Source organism: Protopterus annectens, chromosome 10.part0 (genome assembly GCF_019279795.1).
Source record: "Protopterus annectens isolate FY-2018-M chromosome 10.part0, PAN1.0, whole genome shotgun sequence".
Taxonomy (NCBI): domain Eukaryota; kingdom Metazoa; phylum Chordata; order Ceratodontiformes; family Protopteridae; genus Protopterus; species Protopterus annectens.
The window spans coordinates 477309685-477326348 of record NC_056744.1 but is presented as its reverse complement, the minus strand read 5'-3'; the positions used below and the strand labels follow the sequence as shown (position 1 = coordinate 477326348).

At 41.3% G+C, this 16664-nt stretch overlaps 1 protein-coding gene across 2 annotated transcripts in view; it reads left to right on the top strand.

The window, feature by feature from the left end:
* The window catches only part of LOC122813194 (fizzy-related protein homolog), an 806647-nt gene that overhangs the window by 596203 nt on the left and 193780 nt on the right, over positions 1-16664 (top strand). For both annotated transcript variants that reach the window (XM_044085371.1, XM_044085370.1), the window contains one exon: positions 48-281. In XM_044085371.1, coding sequence (XP_043941306.1) covers positions 48-281 — 234 coding nt within the window. The remainder of the gene's footprint in view (positions 1-47; positions 282-16664) is intronic.

The window sequence follows — 16664 nt, the reverse complement described above, 5'->3', positions numbered from 1 at the left end:
AAGTTCCTTATATTCCCAACAATATGGCCTTTTTTATCTCTTTACAGCTGTTTGTTTGGAATACCTCAAGCATGAGCCCAATACAACAGTACACAGAGCACTTAGCTGCAGTAAAGGCCATTGCATGGTCCCCTCACCAACATGGACTGCTGTCATCTGGAGGTGGCACAGCTGATCGCTGCATCCGCTTCTGGAACACCCTGACTTGCCAACCTCTGCAGTGTGTGGACACAGGCTCACAAGTTTGCAATTTGGCCTGGTCGAAACATGCCAATGAGCTGGTAAGTAGTAAATAAGAGTGAATAGTGTAAAAGATAACTAATTTCCCTAAGCACTTTAGTGGTTATACCTGTGTGGTGTGTGCATTGGGTACTTCTGTAAAACAGATCACAGATGCTTGTATTTGTTTTCACCTAAGCTGTACATAATACGCACTTTGTTTTTCTCCATTGTCTGCATAGTGTCCTCCCTTACCTGACCTTGCCAGCCCATTAGTTCCTCTAAAGATGATAACAGGTCATGAGAGCCTTTTATTTAGGTAGCCATCAGAGTTTTTCTTGCTAGTCTTAACTCCCAAAAGCCCATAGTAGCCCTGATTGCATATATCACACAGTGCTGGTATCAGGACACGTGCCGCTGTTCTTATGTGCATTAAAAATATGTTGAGGCTTGGGTGTTTGTTTAAGTAGTTCATTATATACAAATACATCAGGTTGGGTGGCAGAAACATTAAACTTAAATGGACTATCTAATTAACTGACTGACTACATACTTGCATGCTGTCACTGGCTGCTCACTCAAAATGGCACTCTTACTTGCACGTGCTCAGTACTTATATGCATGCGCTGACTGACTGGAAAGCTTCTTAAAGTTATATCACACACAGATCTACATCCTCCTTCTTTACTTTACTGAGTTGTCACATATAAACAATGACATTTCAGTAGGCATGCAATTATACAGACACTAATAAAGAAGAAAAACAACAGTCATGTCAGTGTTGCCGTATATCTGAAAGTAGGTTTCGAGATGCGACCTGATATCGCATGTGACATAATAGGACTAGGTTTAGCAACAAGGACAGTCACTGGGGAATGTTCTGCTTGAGAAGTTTCAAGGATTTTCCTCTGGAACATTGGTCAAGTCACTGAGAACTAGAGTCTTTTTCACGGGCAAGATGCTGTAACACTGGTTTGGAAACTGCTAACAAATGCTTCTGATTTAATTTCAATTCCGCTCTGTGTGACTCATGACACAAACCTTTCACAAATCCAGTGTGATCAAAATCTTTTGACATCTGCATCCTCACTGGCTCCCCTTTTTTCAATGAACTGAGCGGTTTGCTGGTTTTATCATAGTAAGACTTCTGGGACAAATGCTGTTTCAGCAGATGGGCTTTTACTGCTCTGTTCTTAGCACTTGGAACCAGTAAATTACTGCTGACTGGTAGTGTAGTTCTGGTTTGTCTCAACATAAGTCTCTGGGCAGGTAAACCAAGATGTTTATCATGAGGAATGTTTCTGATATTTACTAAGTTGAGAAAAACATCGGTATTGTCACGTCTGGATTTCTCTAACAGCTGTTTTGCACTTTGAACTTCACGTTCAGACAAGCTGTTTGATTGTGGGTTTTCAGGACTACTTGTAATATGAGCAAAGACCCACTCTTCTGCAAATTTCTTGAACTGCTGACTTGTAAACTGTGCACCATTGTGAGAAATAACTCTGTGCGGACTACCACAGACAGAAAAATGTCGCTTCAACTTAGTAATGACAGTACTGGAAGTTAGGTTGGGAAGTAGGTAAATCTCAAACCAATTTGAATAAAAGTCAACTAACACCAAATATTGTTGACCATTCCACTCAAAGATATCTGTGGCTACTGTCGACCAAAGTAGTTCAGGAATCTGGCTTAAGTGAAGTGGTTCTTTTTGTTGATACAACTTTGTACAATTACATACTGAACAAGATTAAAATACTTTCTCAATATCTCCTGACATTGAAGGCCAAAATACTAGACCTCTCACCCTTCTTTTGGTAGAATCAGTTCTTGGCTGGCCACAATGCAAGATCTGAATGTACTCTTGGAAGAATTTGGAACAATCACTTTAGGACCTTACATGATGATGCCATTGTCTGACAAAATGTCATCTCTGTATGTAAAATATGTGTTGCACTTCTACTGGTAAACAAGATTGCTTTGAAGGCCATCCCCAACTGGGATTTGGAGAATTGAATCTGAAGCTGTGTGAGTTCTGAGCTCATCAAGACATGTGGAAGAAAAATTTCTTACTTCCATGACCTCAAAATCAAGTTGCTCATTCTTATGCTGTTCTGTGTTTTTTACTGGGTGATCTGGATAAGGTATCAGCAAGATAAAGAAGTTTGCCTTTTGTGTTAACAAGATTGAAATTGTACTTTTGCAATTTGAGCGTCATACATTGCAATCTAGCTGGAGCTGTATGCATAGGCTTTCTCAAAATAGTAACAAGAGGTTGGTGGTCAGTTTTGATCTGGATAGGTTGACCATAAATATAATCATGGAACTTCGAGCATGCAAACACAATTGCCAGAAGCTTTTTCTCAGTCTGAGCATACTGCATCTTGGTCTGGGAAGTAGGTAAATCTCACACCAATTAGAATAAGAGTCAACTAACACCAAATATTGTTGACCATTCCACTCAAAGATACCTGTGGCTACTGTCGACCAAGGTAGTTCAGGAATCTGGCTTAAGTGAAGTGGTTCTTTTTGTTGATGCGGCTTTGTAGTATTACATACTGAACAAGGTTAAAATACTTTCTCAATATCTCCTGACATTGAAGGCCAAAATACTAAACCTCTCACCCTTCTTTTGGTAGAATCAGTTCTTGGCTGCCTACAGTGCAAGATCTGAATGTACTCTTGTTGCAAGGATTTTGGAACAATCACTGTAGGACCTTACATGATGATGCCATTTTCTGACAAAATCTCATCTCTGTATGTAAAATATGTGTTGCACTTCTACTGGTAAACAAGATTGCTTTGAAGGCCATCCCCAACTGGGATTTGGAGAATTGAATCTGAAGCTGTATGAGTTCTGAGCTCATCAAGACATGTGGAAGAAAAAAATTCTTACTTCCATGACCTCAAAATCAAGTTGCTCATTCTTATGCTGTTCTGTGTTTTTTACTGGGTGATCTGGATAAGGTATCAGCAACATAAAGAAGTTTGCCTTTTGTGTAAACAAGGTTGAAATTGTACTTTTGCAATTTGAGCATCATGAGTTGCAATCTAGCTGGAGCTGTATGCATAGGCTTACTCAAAATAGTAACAAGAGGTTGGTGGTCAGTTTTGATCTGGATAGATCGACCATAAATATAATCATGGAACTTCGAGCATGCAAACACAATTGCCAGAAGCTCTTTCTCATTCTGGGCGTACTGCATCTTGGTCTGGATAAGAGTTCTTGATACACAGGCTACTAGTCTACCCTCTTGAAGAATGACTGCACCTAGACCAAACTTAGAAGCATCACAGGAAAGAGTAACTGGTTTGTGAACATTATATTAGTTGAGAGTTGGTGGGTTAGCAATTTTCTTTTTCAGGGTATCAAATACTCTTTGTTGTTGTTCAGACCATGACCAAATTGCATCTTTGCATGTCAGCTGTCTGAGCGGTGCTGAAAGTTGGCCTAAATCTGCAATGAACTTGCCAAGGTAGTTGACCATGCCAAGAAAATGTTGTAGGGCTTGGACATTGTCTAAAGCTGGCATCCTGAGAATTGCTGTTTACTTGGAAGTATCTGGTCATAAACCTGAACTGGTAAACAAGTGACCAACATAAGTAACTTCTTGTAGCCTGAATTTGCACTTCTGAGGATTCAGGTTAAGATTCACTTGACATGCTCTTTCCAGAACTTTCTTGAGGTTTCTGTCATGTTCGACTTCTCCAGTCCTTCCTTACTAGATTATCGTCTACTATAATAGCACATGGATAGCCAAAAAAAATTGCTCCATTGCACACTGAAAGACTTCACTGGCAGAATTTATTCCAAATGGCATTCTCAGAAATTTGCATTTTTCAAATGGCATACCGAATGTGGTTAACAATGAAGATTTTCAGTCAAGCAAAATTTGCCAAAATTAACTCTTTGCATCTAAGACAGAAAAAACAGTGGTATTTGGCATAAGGGCAGCAACTTTTTTGTGCGCATTGGATGATGAGGCCTTTTTAATGCTTTGTTCAGATCTCTTGGATCAATACGTATTCTGATATCATCTGAGCTATTCTTATGAGCTTCTACCATGAAGGAGACCCATTCAGTAGGTTCTTCTACTGGACAAATTACTCCTTGCTGCACCATTTTGTCTAGCTTAGCTTTCATTCTGTTCTGCATAGCTACTGGAATTTTCCGTGCTGGTCTTATAACTGGACTGACCTCTGGGTCTAACGTCATGGAGCATACAGCTATTAGTTTGTCTAGTTTGTCTGCAAAAATATCAGCATACTCAGAAAAAATAGTTTGGGTTAAATTTGAGTTTTGTCATTCAGGCTTACATGGTGAACTTCTTTATTAAATGAAAGCAGTCCCATTTTCAAACAGTCTCTGAGGCCTAATAATGACTGCATGTGTCTCTTGACTATGAAAAATTGCAGGTCATAGTTTTTCCCAGCAGAATAACATGTAAGCACTTCTGAGCCTTCAGTTTGAATCTCTTCACCATCATAAGCAACAAGCTTTGCACACTTTGTCAAATCAAGTTGTTCTACAGCTTTTACTCTAGCAAACATTTCTGCTGACGTAACATTGCACTTTGAGCCAGTATCTACTTTGAGCTCTACAGGACTCCCATTAGTCCAAACAGTACAAAAGATGTCATTCTTTGCCCACAAATCAACTACATTAACTGTTTCACCAAGCACAGACACACCATCAACATAAAAAGTAGGGTCGCAGCTTTCTAACTGATCAACTTGCCTCTTGGAATGCCCACTTTTAGTAAAAGAATGTGCCTTATTTGATTTACAAATCCTTTTGAAATGATTCCACTTATTGCAAGAATGACACTGCTGACCAAAAGCTAAGCACTTTAATTTTTTGGATTTGTGATTTCCACACAATTACGACAGTTTACTATAAAGCTAGGTGGGGGCAAATGTTTTGACTTTGCTGACTCACCCTTATGCTTAACTGAGCATGTCTGGAATTTGCTGGAAAGACTCTGGGTTTCCCAGGGACTGTTACAGGACCTGCAGTAGCTGCCATGTGCTTGGACCCGTTTTTTTTTTAACCAGACGCTGCATGCTATCAACATGAGCTTTGTCACTGTGCCTTCCACTGATATTCTTATTTGTAAGCTGTTATATCTGACAAATCTAAATGGCCGTATTCTCAAATCACCAAATCTGTATGTTTTAGCCTTATTTCTCAAGTCAGTTATATATGCTGCAAAAGTTTCACCAGGCTTTTGATCCCTTGTGTAAAATAAGCGGCTTTCCATTGTAATATTCATTTGGGTGTTACACATTTCTATAAATTTACATTTTAAGCACTCTAGGTCTTCCCTTGTTTCAGTTGGTACCACTATATGGCGGTCTTCCCCCTCCCCTGCAAACATCACAGGTGCATACACAAGTGAACACTGTATTTCGGTGGTCTCTCAACCAGCTAAATTAAGCAGAATAAATGCCTTTGTATGTGCATCTTTGTCAGAAAAAGCAGTCTCAATGAAAATATTTTATTCCTGCTCAAACACTGTCCAATTTTCTTCTTTTACTGATTGTTATCAAACACAAGCAGTGCGGGTCTCCGAAACCCTTCTGCCATGCCCACAGATTGTAGTAAAACACAATGCAAAATGGCCCTTATAGTTATGTATGAACATTCACACACACCAGGTACTTGTAATAATATTCAAATGCACAATAAGCTCTTCAAAATACTATACTCTGCGAAATAAGTCTTGAAGTAACTGTACTTTGCAAAATACTTATTTGAAACAACTTTACTTAGCGAAATAACTGCACTGTAATATTACACACATTTGCAAACACTTTGCACACTTTGGATATTTTGAATAGATTTAGCTAATATGAAAAAAGTAGCACATAGCAAAAAAATAGGGTCATTGTCTTTTTTTTTTTTTTTTTGTAGTACATTTCATGTGATTCGGATATTGTTTCAAACATTTTCATAATTATTTAGAATATTTTTATCAGTATGTCACAGTTTTGGACATTTCATTTAATAAGAAATTTGTTTTGAGCATTCTGAGTGATTTATTTTATATTTATAGCAAAATAAATCATTTATGCAAGTTTTAGTGCCTGGAATTTGTTTCTGACCTGTTTTGCGAGTTGTTTGAGCAGTAGGGATGATCCACTACTGTATATTCCTCCAACTTGAACTGGTTGCCTCATGGCTATAACTCTGAATCCCATTGACATTGAGGCTTGGATGTTTGTTTAAGTTGTTTATTGTATACAAATACATCAGGATGGATGGCAGGAATATTAAACTTGAACATACTGTCTTACTAACTAACTGACTACATACTTGCTTGCTCTCACTTTGGCTGCTCACTCAAAATGGCACTCTTACTTGCACATGCTCAGCACTTATATGCATGTGCTGACTCACTGGAAAGCTTCTTAAAGGTATATCACACACACTGATCTACAACATGCACTTGTCCAGCTACCGTGTACATCTGAGTCACATGGTGGGTATGTGCCCTTAGCCTATTGTTGCTGCAGCTACTATATACATAAAAAGCAAAAAGGGTCATAAATCATGACTGACAACCTCAACCTGTTGCCTGCCTTTCACTGGCCATGCTATCTCTTTCTCCCACTCCCCCCAGGATGAGTTAACTTATGGTGGCCACTAATTTCCACCATCCCCTAGCTGGCTAGCTGGTTTCTCCAATGCATGGGGCCCTAATCAAACCTTGGTTGACTTGGTTTCACACAGGACTTTTATTCTTCTGTACCCCAGAGCTGGCCTACAGAATGTACATTTTTTTTCTTCTTGTAGAGAAAGACTGTTTCAGCAGCTGCCACAGCTAGAATTGTTGATTGCATACCATAGGACTAATACATTTTCAACAAAATGGTAGACAAGATTGGTGAGGGTTGTAATACTGGCCACTTATTGATGTCTTCATTTCAGTATAATAAGCTCCACATGAAGTCCTGTATCTTCATTCATTGATTTTTGTTTTTCTAAGTTGAAGTGCATTTCACAGGTATATTGTTTGTTATACCTCTTTTTTGTATTGAATCCATCTTCAGAGGAGGTTCTGTGAAACTGACTACATTTCCTTGTGGTTATGTGACCTCAGTCCCCTGCATGAGAACTCCCCACACTTCACCCATGGCTGGTAAATTAACATTTTGTATTGTCCAGTTTCATTGAAAGAGTCTGTTAATGAAAATAGACTCACCAAATAGTACTATATAATATGCATCCTATACATCTCCTTGTCAGTAGAAGAAACAGGGTACCACATATTCCTTTATTTATTTATTTATTTTGCCTTTGTTTACTGGGAGAGTCCGATTGGGTTTGGCATAACTCATTTTCAGTGGAGACCCGGGAAGAAAAGCTGCACGTGCATTAAAAAAAAAAAAGATATTAGTACGTAGTAACACACTTTCAATGAAGCTTTGATTAACATTTGATTAAATGCATTTCTGGTATGAAAGTTTTAACATTCTGAAGCATTGTTGGAGTACAGTTAGACATAGTTGACCCACATCTATGGACTACATGTTGACCTAATTCGGTCACCATGTCAGTGATATGCATTGTACTAGATAGTGAGAGCGTTGGTGTTGATAGTTTACTATACAACCAGTAGCAGCGGAGTAGTTAGCATAATGTGTAAATAGATAGAGCCAAGGATGGAAAGCCGAACAGATACTATCATTTAGGAAAAGGAAAACTATTGACTAGGGCTAGAACTAATGTTGGGGATTTGTGAGAAAGAGATAGTAAGAGTGTTAACTCTGGAGAGTTTAAGGAGTAGAAGGGTATTAGTTGATGGAGGGAAGATAGATTGCACTAGAGGGGTAACAAGTTGTTAGTATTAGTTTTTACTGGAAAAGAATATATGAAAGATAGATAGTAACAGATGTTCATCGTGTTTCACTGCTGCAGTCATTACACTTGGGTTATCCTGCCGTCAGGCAGTCCCGCAGTCGGCCAGAGTTCCAAAGTCTTGGTCCGGCGTCGGGTGCTGTTGCTTCTTCCCTGACGTCAGTGCGCCAGGGGTATATAAGATGCAGCTGACGCCATTTTCCCCAGTCTTTCTTGCCGCGCAGTGCCCGAAACAAAAGCAGTTTGCAAGTGCCGGTCGGCCGACTCCTGAGATTTTCAATTCGAATTTCAGAACCGAAGTCTTCAATAAAGCTAAGTACCCCATTGGGGAAACTTTTTCTTGCCTCAGACCGATGTCAGTAAAAGTTAATAATTGTATTTCTTGTGGGAAGCAAATACCTCATAAGGATTTTCATTCTTACTGTATTCCATGCCTAAGCCCAGACCACGATGTCACCTGTTGTCGGTTTTGTGCTAGATTTAACAAGCGCACTATTAAACGTCGGTTTGACTTTGCTCGCCATTACTTTGGCCGAAGGTTCAATTATACCATGCCATCGGAACAACCGATGACCGGAATACACAAAAACCGCAAAGGCAAGGATAAGGACAGGCATCTGAGGCTCAAAACTGACGATGAAGCCTCTTCTAGGCCAGTCGCCGGTTCGCTGGTTCTCAGTGTGGCACTTTTGCAGCTCCTGACACCCGCTACCTCAAAGCCACAGGCCACCTCCGACACCCACGTGGAGATGTCTAGGCCTCTGGATACTCAAGGTATTGGGCCTACGGAAACTAACCCCTTAGATGGGTCCAGAGCCGCTGAGCAGGCATCGGCTTCTGAGGGTGTTTTCAGACCTTCTCAGCTTACCATCAAAACTACAGCCAAGTCTAAAACTCCACTAAAGACAAAGAAGCAAGTACAGCATTCACCTGGATAGGCCTCCATGCCTAAAAAACAGATGCTCAAAATGGCCGAAGACTTAATTACTCTGATCAGGGGTTCCCATCCCCCTCCTGATAAAAGGCCTAGGCAGGATACAGACTATGATTCATCTGAACAGGTTTCCATTTCTTCTGATTCCTCTTCAGACCAGGGATACTCTTTACCCCCCTATGAGGACTCTGATGCTGAAGAATCAATTCCTTCAGCCTCTCCTCCTGAGGATTACTCTTTTGGGGAAACTTTACATACCACGAGGGAACATTTCCACTGGGAGGGCCAGGATTACTCTGAATCCAAGAAAAGGCTCAGAGACTTTCTTTTGTTGCCTCAGCACAGGCCCCTTGCTATTCTGCCAGTGTTAGATGTTGTGGATGATGTGTTCTCTGAATCCAGTTTAAACCCTGATTCTTTGTCCCCTGCTCCAGTCAAGCCCGACAGGTACTACAGAGTCCCTGACTCTCACAAATTTCTTTATAAAAACCCTGTTGCTGACCCAGAAACAATTTCCCAGGGTCCCAAAGGGGTAAAGGCTTCCACGGCTAAAAATCCAGTTCCCTCTGACAGAGATTCTAGAGCATTAGACAGATGGGGGAAGAAAGTTTACACCTCTGCAACTTTAGCAGTGAGAGCTTTAAATTGCCAGTTTCACATGCTTAAATACCAACAATATTTAATGTCCCTGTTAAAACAGAAAATGCTTACAAGTTCAGAACAACCTGCCTATAAGGAGATGCAGGATTTATTGCATGCAGCTGAACAAGTGGGAAAACATACTCTGCAATGTGGTTTTGATTCATTAGAGGCTTCCTGTAAAGCAGCAGTTACAGGATCTGTGATTCGAAGGCATACTTGGTTAAAAGAACAAAGTTTACCTGATCATGTTAAGGCAAAATTATTGGATGCACCTTTAAAGCAGGATATTTTATTTGGTGTTAAGGCAGAAGAGGTATTAAAGAAAATGGAGGATAAGGCAAAATCTATGCAAACAGTGAAGGATTTTTTACAGGTACAGCTACCTCGATTTATCAGAAATTGGCCTTCATAAAATTGGTCCTTTCCAGTGTCAGACAGACCACAAAGAGGCAGATACAGATGCCCAAGAGGCAGATCTCAGCCCCAGGGCTCTTACAGACCACGACAGTGGGGTGCTTCAACCCCAAAAGTAGTGGAAGACAAGTCACAACCTTATAGGAAACAGTCCCAATGACTTCCCCCTTCAAATGCCAAGCACTTTCCTTTTGGCAGCTCCCTTAGGGGGAAAACTAGCACTTTTTTCACAAAATTGGCATATAATCACCCAAGACAAATGGGTTCTGAATATCGTGTCTCAAGGTTACAGGTTCCACTTTCACACTTTACCAAGGCTAAAAGGAATGCCAGACCTGCCACAAAATCAATGGGCAGAGGCACAAAAACAAACTGCAGCCCTCATGGACATGAGAGCTATTCAAAAAGTACCACAACAGGAACAAGGACAAGGATTTTACTCAAGACTTTTCCTGGTCCCCAGAAAGGACAACGCCTGGAGACCCATACTGGACTTTTCTACTCTAAACACTTACCTGGATGTTCCGAATTTCAAAATGTTGACACTTCAGCAGCTTCTTCCCATGCTGGGCAAGAAGGCTTGGCTTGTTACTTTGGACCTCAAAGAGGCATACCTGCATGTGCCTATCAGACAAAATTGCAGAAGATACCTCAGATTCATAGCTGGTTCAATGCATTACCAATCCTCTGTGCTGCCCTTTGGCTTATCTACTGCGCCCAGGGTCTATTTGCATTTTGCAGACAAAAAGGAATTCAAATATATCCATACTTGGACGACTGCCTTATTCAAGCAGAGAGCAAAGACATTCTTCTAAAGCATCTGGTGTTTGTAAAAAGATTGCTAATTTGCCTGGGGTACACAGTAAACGAAAAGAAGTCAAAACTAGTGCCCTCACAAGAGATAATATTCCTGGGTGCCAGCTTAAATACAACAGCCCAGATGGCTTATCTCACGCCAGACAAGCAAGGACAACTGACTCAGTATTTTCAGATAATGGCAACAAAAACCCAACTCCCTGCAAGAAAAATTCTGCAGGCCTTGGGGTTCATGGCATCCTGCATACTACTAATACCATATGCCAGACTGCATATGAGGAAATTACAATGGTACCTAAAAAGTGCTTGGACTCAACACTGTCACAGTTTGGAAACAGTAATGCCACTTATTCCCTGCCTACAACAGGAGTTTCAGTGGTGGGCACAGGCATGTCACCTCAACAAGGGTCAGCTTTTCACTCTACCCACAGCCAGGCAAACACTAACAACAGATGCCTCGGATTACGCCTGGGGAGCACACATGGCAGGAAAATGTATTCAGGGCAAGTGGGCCGCAGACCAAATGCATCTTCACATCAATCAAAAAGAGATGCTAGCTGTACAAAATGCCCTAACAGCTTTCAAGGACCTTCTGCATCCAGGACAACTATTACTATAGACAGACAACACTACAGTTATGTGGTACATAAACAATCAAGGGGGCACTCACTCTTATCCCTTCTGCAGACAAGCCATGACCTTGTGGAACACAGCTATAACTTATCAAGTTCATCTGCAAGCACAATTTCTGCCAGGAAAGAAAAATACTCTGGCAGACGACTTAAGCAGAAACATCATGGATCCTCACGAGTGGAAATTAAATCCACAAGTATTCAGCATGATAACACAAAAATGGGGGAGCCCAGACATAGATCTTTTTGCCTCCTCAATGAATTGCCAACTACAGAAATTCTGCACAAGGGCTTACCACACACAAGCATGGAAATTGGATGCCCTCTCGTTCAGCTGGAAAAGCCTACAAGTCTGTGCCTTCCCACCACTGCCTCTACTATCAAAGGTACTCCTAAAAGCCAGACAAGAAAAGCCAAAAATGATCCTGATTGCCCCAGACTGGCCACGCCAGCACTGGTACCCAATCTTGAAGAACTTGGCTCAAGGCCCACCGTGGATTTTACCTCAAATTCCACATCTTCTGACTCAACAAAACAATCAGATCCTGCACAGCCAGCTCAAAACCTTAAACCTGGCTGCATGGCAGATTCCTTAGTCAAGCAGACAACACCTCTCTCTAAAGCGGTTATGGATGTCATTTTGGAGGCCAGGAGGCCTAGCACCAGGAAATCCTATTCAGAAAAATGCAAGAGATTTTGTGCCTGGAACCAAGCTCAAAGCTTTGACGCTCTTGTCCCAAATATTCCTCAGATATTACAATATTTAACTGAGATGCTGGACAAAGGCCTATCCTTTTCATCCATTAAGATACACGCCTCTGCCATCTCGACTCATTACAACACAGATCCTCCTATTTTCTCTCATCCATTGCTAAAGCAGTACCTCAGAGGGGCTAAAAACATAAGACTGCCCTGGAGAGCACCAACACCAACTTGGGACCTCAATTTCATTTTGGAAAAACTAACTTTACCTCCTTTTGAGCCAGCAAATGCAGCAGAATTAAAATATGTGTCATGGAAAACTGCTCTGCTTCTGGCAATAACCTCAGCACGAAGAGTCTCCAAGTTACAGGCATTAATGGCAGTGGAACCTTTTATCATTTTTCACCAAGACACGGGTTTCTCTAAGAACAAACCCTTCATTTATGCCAAAGGTGGTATCCAGTGTGGCTCTTAACCAAACTATTCACTTGCCAACTTTTTAGCCAAATCCCCAGAATAAAGGGGAGAGACTCCTGCATTCATTGGACATACACAGACAGTTATGTTTCTACTTGGGCAAAACAAAAGCTTTCAGGAAAACTGTGCAATTGTTTGTAGCATATGCTGCAGGATCACAGGGAAAGGCTATTTCAAAGCAGACCATTTCAAAGTGGATAGGACACTGTATCCGGTTCTGCTACACACACCATGGGAAAACTATACCTAGCAACATTAGGCCACATTCCACCAGGGCAACAGCCACTTCAACTGCCTACCTTAGAGGAGTACCTACCAAAGATATCTTGGAAGCTGCAACTTGGAGTTCAGTGCACACCTTTACCAAACATTATCACCTGCCTCTTTATTCTAAATCCAGAGCTGGCTTCACCACTGCAGTGCTGCAGGGCCTCATAACCACCCCAAATCCTCTATAGAACCAGCCACCCTACCTCAGCTTTGGGATTCTACCCAAGTGTAATGACTGCAGCAGTGAAACACGATGAACATAGTACAGTTTGTACCTACCATAAATGTAGATGTTCAAGTGTATTCACTGCTGCAGTCCAGGTTACCCTCCCTCCATCCCCTCTTTCTTAGCTGGGACTTATCCATACCTATCTACCCTATACTACCTATGTGGAGTATTTGCTGGCAACTGAAGTTTTTGGTTTTATTTTTTTATGTATGCCTTATTAGCAATAAGTATTGCCTACCTATTTGGGGGCACCTGACATCTGGGGCAAGAAAAACTGAAGAAAATAGTGTCGGCTGCATCTTATATACCCCTGGCGCACTGACGTCAGGGAAGAAGTGACAGCAACCGACGCCGGACCAAGACTTTGGAACTCTGGCCGACTGCGGGACCGCCTGACGGCAGGATAACCCAAGTGTAATGACTGCAGCAGTGAATACACTAACATCTACATTTATGGTAGGTACAAAACTGTACTTTACTGATACATGGGCATAGCCATGATTCTCTTAGAAGTTGTTTCAGGTAAGGTTTGAATTGTGAGATTTTTGTCTACCTGTCTTAGGGGAGGGGGCAGTCTATTCCAAAGCTGGGAGGTACTGTTTGAGTAAAGTGAGTATCCAGAGCTGTTGTTTGATTTGGTGGTGGTTGATAAGTTTTTGAGGCTGGTGCATAGGCTTCTGGGAAGGGTGTAGTGTTGAAGGATGTTTCAAAGTGGGCAGTTACGTGGTTTATTAATGAGATTATATGCAGTGAGTAATTGATTGTATGTGAGCTGTTGTGGTAGTTCTAGCCAGTCTCATTTTTTAAGAGATTCACAGTGGTGGGTTTCATTGTTATGCTTCACAGAAAATGTAGCAGCCTTAGTGTATCATATCTAATTTTGAATTTTGAGTAGATTGAAGCTTTGCAAGTGTTTGAGAAGCATAGGGTAGGGTTGGTAGGAGATACGTTTCATTACTATGTATGATGTTGTCAGTCATGATTTATGATCCTGTTTGCTTTTTATGTATATATTAGTTTTCCATGGGCTAAAGCTGTTATTGAAAAATTGATTTGATGAAGTCCAGTTGGTGGACGGACGTACTTATCTGAATTAAAGCTGAGTTATTCTGGTGACTAAGCATGTTTGAGTTTGTTTCTTCACTACCTTCATAGAAAGGGAATTAACTTCTGACATTTTAGACTGTTTATTACTGTTGCTTAATATTGTAATGTTTAAGTATTTTTATTTTTCATTGTTCACAAAAACAAAGAAATGAAGTCAGTGCTCTGCCTTAACACTGGGGACAACTATCTCTTCACATATCTGTTGTGGTTTTTGTACTTGTTCATCCTGTGACTTACTTTTTGTGATACAAAGGTTTCGTGGATTTAAGACATATTTACCAGAGCCAGTGATGATCTTTGTCATTTGATTTTCCTAGCTGAGGCTGTGAGGTAATGGTTGACTGTATGTAGGAGGCCCAACTTTTAGTGTTTTTTATAGTTTCTTGTATGTGTTGGTCATACTGTTTGGTATGTACCTCACAAGACATCTGCAACAACTGGAAAAGCCACAGAAATATCTCACTAAAAGAATCACAGGCCTAAAGCAGATGTCCTATGCTGACCGTCTAAAAAAACTCCAGCTATACTCTGTCGCATATCACCTACTCAGAGGTGATCTCTGCTTAACATACAAGGCCATGTCAAACCCAGAGCTGTTGGACATGCTACACTTAAAGGAATCCCAATCCTTCAGAGCCACACGCTCCAGGGATATAAACCTTATCATGACAATAAACAAAACATGCTGGAGGGATAGGTTCCTGACCCAGAGACTCCCCATACTCTAGAATAGACTGCCCATACATGTCAAGCTGAGCGACTCTTTGGCCCTCTTCAAAAGGAACCTTGACGATTAGATGGGAGATAGGAAATTCACCCCGGGGATCACATCAGTCACCCTGCAAGACAGGGGACCAGGGAATTAAATATTCTGGAAAGAAATATCCAGGGAATTATTATGGCTAGGCTTGTATAGGCCCTAGGGCTGATAGCCTAGTACCAACCTATGAACCTATATTTTAGGTTGCTGTCTGTAGTGATGCTGAGTAATTTTGTGTGTGGTACAATTTCTATTTGTGTATTATTAGCTGGCATGTTTGTGAAGTCTTCCTTTTTGCTGGCAGTTTGTTTTGAGGAGAAAATTATTAGTTTACTTTTGTTTGGGTACAGAAGTAGATTTGAGCTAGAGAGCCAGGATACTATAGAGGAGAAGGATTCTTGGGTGAGTTGTAGATTATGTAAGATGGGGCAGAGCAGTGAGGGTGGAGTCATATGTGTACTATACCATGGAGGTATGTTTGGTTGCAGTATGTAAATTGTAAAAATATTAAATAGTATTTCCCCAGGTGTTGAGCCCTGGGGTATGCCAATGGTGAAAGGTAGAAATGATGAGAATTCTGTTTGCCATTTTATTGTCTGCTGCCTGCTTGTAGGTTAGCTGTGGAACTGGGATACGGAAGATGTAGAAAGACCAAAAGATGCTAGTTCAGTTTATAGTTGGTGGGAAACAGAATAGGTTCATAGATTAGTACTAGGTTAATTGCAGTTGTGGGACATTTTAAGTCTAGCCAGATGTTCTTCGTGTTTCACTGTTGCAGTCATCACATTAGGACTATCTGCTTGCAGTAGCCCTCAGTCGGCCTGATTATCAAAGTCTTGTGTCCTGTGTCGGTTGCTGTCTCATCCTCCGTGACGTCAGGTAGTCAGGGGTTTAATGCATGCAGCCGACGCCATTACATCAGTCTTTCTTGCCTTGCAGTGCCCGAAGCAGAAGCAGTTTGCAAGTGCCGGTCGGCCGACTCCTGAAATTTTCGTTTTCGAGTTTCAGAACCAAAGTCTTCAACTAAAGCTAAGTACCCCGTTGGGGAAACTTTTTCTTGCTCTAAACCGATGTCAGTAAAAGTCAATAATAGTATTACTTGTGGAGAGCAAATACCTCATAAAGATTTTCATTCGTACTGTATTCCTTGCCTAGGCCCTGACCACGATGTACCTCGCTGTCGGTTTTGTGCCTTATTTAAGCAACAAACTATTCATCATTGGTATATTTTCGCTTCTAAACATTTTGGTACTCTGCTCAGTTATCCAGATATGTATTCGGTAAGCCACCCAACTACCGATATAATGAAAAAACACAAGATAAAGACAGAGACAGGCCGCCTAGGTCCAAAACTGCCGGCGACGCTTCTCCTAAGCCAGTCGCCAGTTCTCAATGAGGCGCTTTTGCAGCCCCTGATACCCGCCACTTCAGATTCGCAGGCCTCTACTGAGACCCATTTGGAGTCCAGTATGCCGCGAACTGTGGAACCTGCAGATGTCTCTACCTTGGATGGGTCTGGAGCCGCTGTGCAGGCACTGGCTTCTGAGGGTGTATTCAGGCCTACTGACTTGCATAGTAAACCAGTGCCATCTTCTTCTTCG